We start from the raw sequence: 4,079 nt of genomic DNA on the forward strand, positions 1-4,079 counted from the left end.
ACATCATTTTCATAAATTGGATAAAAATGATATTGAAAAAAATGATGGTTATATAAAATAAAATACATCCATTTCATAATGGAATTAAAATATATTTCAACAATTAATTTTATTTTTAAATCAAATTTTATAATATCACTGAAATTTAAGATTCTGAAATACTAAAATCCAATAAAATTAATTAAAAATAATCTTAAAATAAGTCGATTTCATAATGAATATTTAAAATATATTTTATTTTTTAAATTAAATTTTATAATATCACTAAAATTAAAATATATTTCAAGAATTAATTTTATATTTTAAATTAAATATTATAATGTAACTGAAATTTAAAATTTTTAAATACTAAAATCCAATAGAATTGATTAAGAATGATATTAAAATATACCCATTTCATAATGAAATTCAAATATATTTTAAGAATTAATTTTATTTTTTAAATCAAATTTTATAATATCCCTGAAATACTAAAATCCAAGAGAATTAATTAAGAAAATGCTAAAAAAATTTAAGATTTTGAAATACTAAAATCCAAAAAAAATTAACTAAGAAAGATGCTAAAATACATCCATTTCATAATGGAATTCAAATATATTTCAAGAATTAATTTTATTTGTTTAAATCAAATTTTATAATATCTCTGAAATTTAAGATTCTGAAATACTAAACTCCAATAGGATTGATTAAGAATGATATTAAAAAAAATGAATCAACTAGGTGTGAAGGCAATGTTTAGAATGTCATGCCAGTAATGTGGCGCGAGGGCTATAAAAGTGGGGTGTCCTCGCGAAATTGATAAGGATCGCAATAACGTTTGAAGGGATTCAAGGGATCGCAATAACGTTTGCGAGTGTGATATTATTTGATTGTTATTGCGAGTGTGATATTATTTGATTACCATGACGATGACGATCGGGTCATTTGGCTTTGCTTTGCCTCTCATGTTACTACTGCCCGTATCTCTGGTGGGCGCGGCGCAGACTGGTATCTCTGGTATGTAACTTGCAGAAATTCGATCCCACGGCTTCTTTTAACGCTACTCTCAATAACCTGCTCTCCAATATGAAACAGCACACGCCCTCGAGCGGTGTCGGCTACAAGAAGTCGGTTGCAGGCAGCGGGGGCTCACCCACTGCCTACGGGGAATCAGTCTGCGATGCGCCACTCTCTGCGACTGATTGCATCAACTGCCTTACTTCCATCTTCAACCAACTTTTGGCCATTTGCGGCTTTGCCATCGGTGCTCAGGGTAAATCCACTCAACGAGCAGTACCAGTTTTAGTGAATCAAATGACCGACGAGTATCATCATCTAATATGGCTAAATAAAACACTAATATGTGTCTAAATAAAACCCCAAGGAATCACTCGATATTGATTCACTAGGTCCTATATTGTTATAGTCATGATTGTTATCTATATTGTTATAGTCATGATTGTGTGGTGTGTTGTTTCAATGTAAATTTCATTAATAATGGAATAAGAGTATGAATGTGTGGTACGTTTTAATGTAAATTTTAATTATAATGAAATAAGAGTTGAGTTATTATGACTATATAATATGGCTTGTTGTAATAATTCATTGTAGCGGAATAAGAGTCATAGTTATTTAGGTTAGTGTGATTAATATTGGTATATTTTAAATTATAGTTATTGAATTAGATTTAATAAAAAAAAATGTTTATTTAAAATTTAATACAGAAAAGAATTTGAGAATATATTTCTTAATATGATTAATATATTATTTATTTTTTCTTTTCAAAAAATTGAATTAAATAATTCTTATATTAAAAATTTCAAAAAGAAATCTTTAGATTTTTTTCTTATACTTATTTCTAACATTCACTTTACATGTTTATATAAGATGATCTAAAAATAATGAAGGACAAAAACCATCAAATTTATTGGTATTACAAAGTGAGAAAAAATGTAAATAACAAAACTTGAAATTTGAAGTTCTTTATGAGACATCGGGGATATTAAAAGTAAGTTTAAAGTGATCCCCACATTCCAAGAAATTTATACCTCAATCACTTTTTCTATGACATGCAATATATTTAAGAATGTGCGTGTCGAGATTATCCTTTGTAATAAACCCATTGGATTCCACACCATTGATCATATATTTTGTAGTGGATTTAATAGCTATAATAATTGCTATCATCCGAAAGAATTAGAAAAGTGAAATTATAAGTTTTCACTTTTTTATTTTTTTAAATATTAAACTTATACTTGTGTACAATATTATACTTCTGTACAATATTTTAATAAAAAATTATATTTTTTAATAAGTAAGTTATTATTAGTTAGCTACAAATTTTAATATAGAATTTCTATAATCGAGGAGGATGAACATTGGCTCAAAAATTGATGATCTGATTAATCAGGAGTGCATTCTCAATAGAAACTATTTCTTTTTATTCCTATATTTTAATAATAAACTTCTCCAAAATTTTAATATAATATTTTCTTAAAAACCCACTACTTTTCATTTTTCTTAATATAAAACTCATAATGAACCAATCATTCTACTTTTTTAATAAGGAACTTCCCCAAATTCTTAATATAAAATCTCTAAAAAAGCTATTTCTTTTCATTTTTTTTAATATAAAATTCATAATTAACCAAAAAAACCATATAGTATGACAATCAAAGTATTTTTCCAAGCATAAAATCTTAACAAATTTTCTAAATTTTTTTCCCAATACCATTGAACTTAGTAACTATGTTTTAAAAATGAATCTCATCTATCTCATAAAATATGTGCTATGCCCCATATCTATTTCTTCTTCATAAATAAGCATCGTAATGAGGTTATTACTTTTGTTGTCATCATATCAAAATAGCCCTCCTTACATATCTTTTACTATAGACAAACTGATAACTAATTTATAGTGATCATTATCTAACTTGTTCAGACTATCATCTAATATATATTTGTGTATTTCAAATAGAAACCTAACCTATCTAATAAAACATTGTTGTCTTATTTGTCAACTTGTGCTATGCCCCCAATCTATCTTCATAAATAGAGAAACTAATGAGGTTATCAAACTAGCTCTTGCCAAAACACTTACCTATCCTTTAATATTAGTTTTAGTAAATTTATTTCAAGCAAAGTAATCTTGAATATGGTTATTTTTAGTTTCTGTTTTTTTAACTTTTTGTTAGTTATTCACATAGTTCCTTGACATTGTAAAATTCTTCAAAATAACTCCCATCAAAGAGGTTATGTGTATTTAGATATTAGTTTTAATAAATTTATTTCAAACACAAATAATCTTGAATATGATTATTTTTTGATTTTGTTTTTTAGGCTCTTTGAGATTTTTTTTCAATAAAAAAAAACACTTTCTTTTCATTAATTAAAAAATATATATTCATTTTAGATCCCATACATTCTATTGATCTTTCCTATCTATATTTATCCTACGCTTTTATGTGCCAAAAGTATGCATATTGTTCCATACACTTTCTCTTGTTCAGTTGCAAAAACAAAAATTCTATCTGTTCTTAGTATCAAAATGGAATTCTATTCCTGATATTTATGTTCTTTTCAAATACTTAGTATCAAAAGGGAATTCTGTTCCCTATCTTTATGTTCTTTCCTTTCAACATAGAGTGAACCTTGCATTTACAACATATAACCATCAAAAAATTAACTGCTTTCCTTATATGGAATTGATGCACCCAACATTCATGTCTGTCCTGCAAATAAGCCGAAAATTTATACTCCCTTTAAGAGAGTCTGATCAGTCTGTCCTGCTCTGTCCTCGTCTTTGTCAGTTATTCCCATGAATCCTTGACATTGTAAAATTCTTCAAAATTAAAACTATTTAAAATCCTACTCAAAGTATGAGGCTTAAGTATCATGTCATGTACCGTCAGTGGGTTGGCCGAGTGTAGTTGTAACATTCCCCATTATCTATAAATGGGTTTTCTGTTGGGTACCTTATGAAATGGCTATGCACTGTAGAATACTATGGTAACAGTTTGATTATAAAGAATATATACCAGGATGAAGAAATGAATATTACACCAATCATATCTTTTTCGTCAAATGATAGTTTAGTCCCT

At 27.1% G+C, this 4,079-nt stretch overlaps 1 protein-coding gene across 1 annotated transcript; it reads left to right on the forward strand.

The window, feature by feature from the left end:
- Positions 1-902: 902 nt before the first annotated feature.
- Positions 903-1,350, forward strand: LOC149170494 (antifungal protein ginkbilobin-like protein). The gene is made up of 2 exons (XM_089425606.1): positions 903-968; positions 1,012-1,350. Exons 1-2 carry the CDS (start codon positions 903-905, stop codon positions 1,348-1,350), a joined length of 405 nt encoding a protein of 134 aa, XP_089281732.1.
- The last annotated feature ends 2,729 nt before the right edge of the window (positions 1,351-4,079 follow it).

The sequence above is a fragment of the Pinus tabuliformis genome, chromosome 4_2 (genome assembly GCF_031772625.1).
Source record: "Pinus tabuliformis cultivar Carrire ecotype Pingquan chromosome 4_2, CPIR1, whole genome shotgun sequence".
In the NCBI taxonomy this organism is placed as follows: domain Eukaryota; kingdom Viridiplantae; phylum Streptophyta; class Pinopsida; order Pinales; family Pinaceae; genus Pinus; species Pinus tabuliformis.

What these genes read in the sequence shown, in the direction of transcription:
- LOC149170494 (XM_089425606.1), top strand. Translation starts at nt 903, where the DNA reads ATGACGATGACGATCGGGTCATTTGGCTTTGCTTTGCCTCTCATGTTA. An exon ending in TACTACTGCCCGTATCTCTG is followed by an intron (nt 969 to 1,011) that starts GTGGGCGCGGCG and finishes TGTAACTTGCAG; the next exon opens with AAATTCGATCCCACGGCTTC.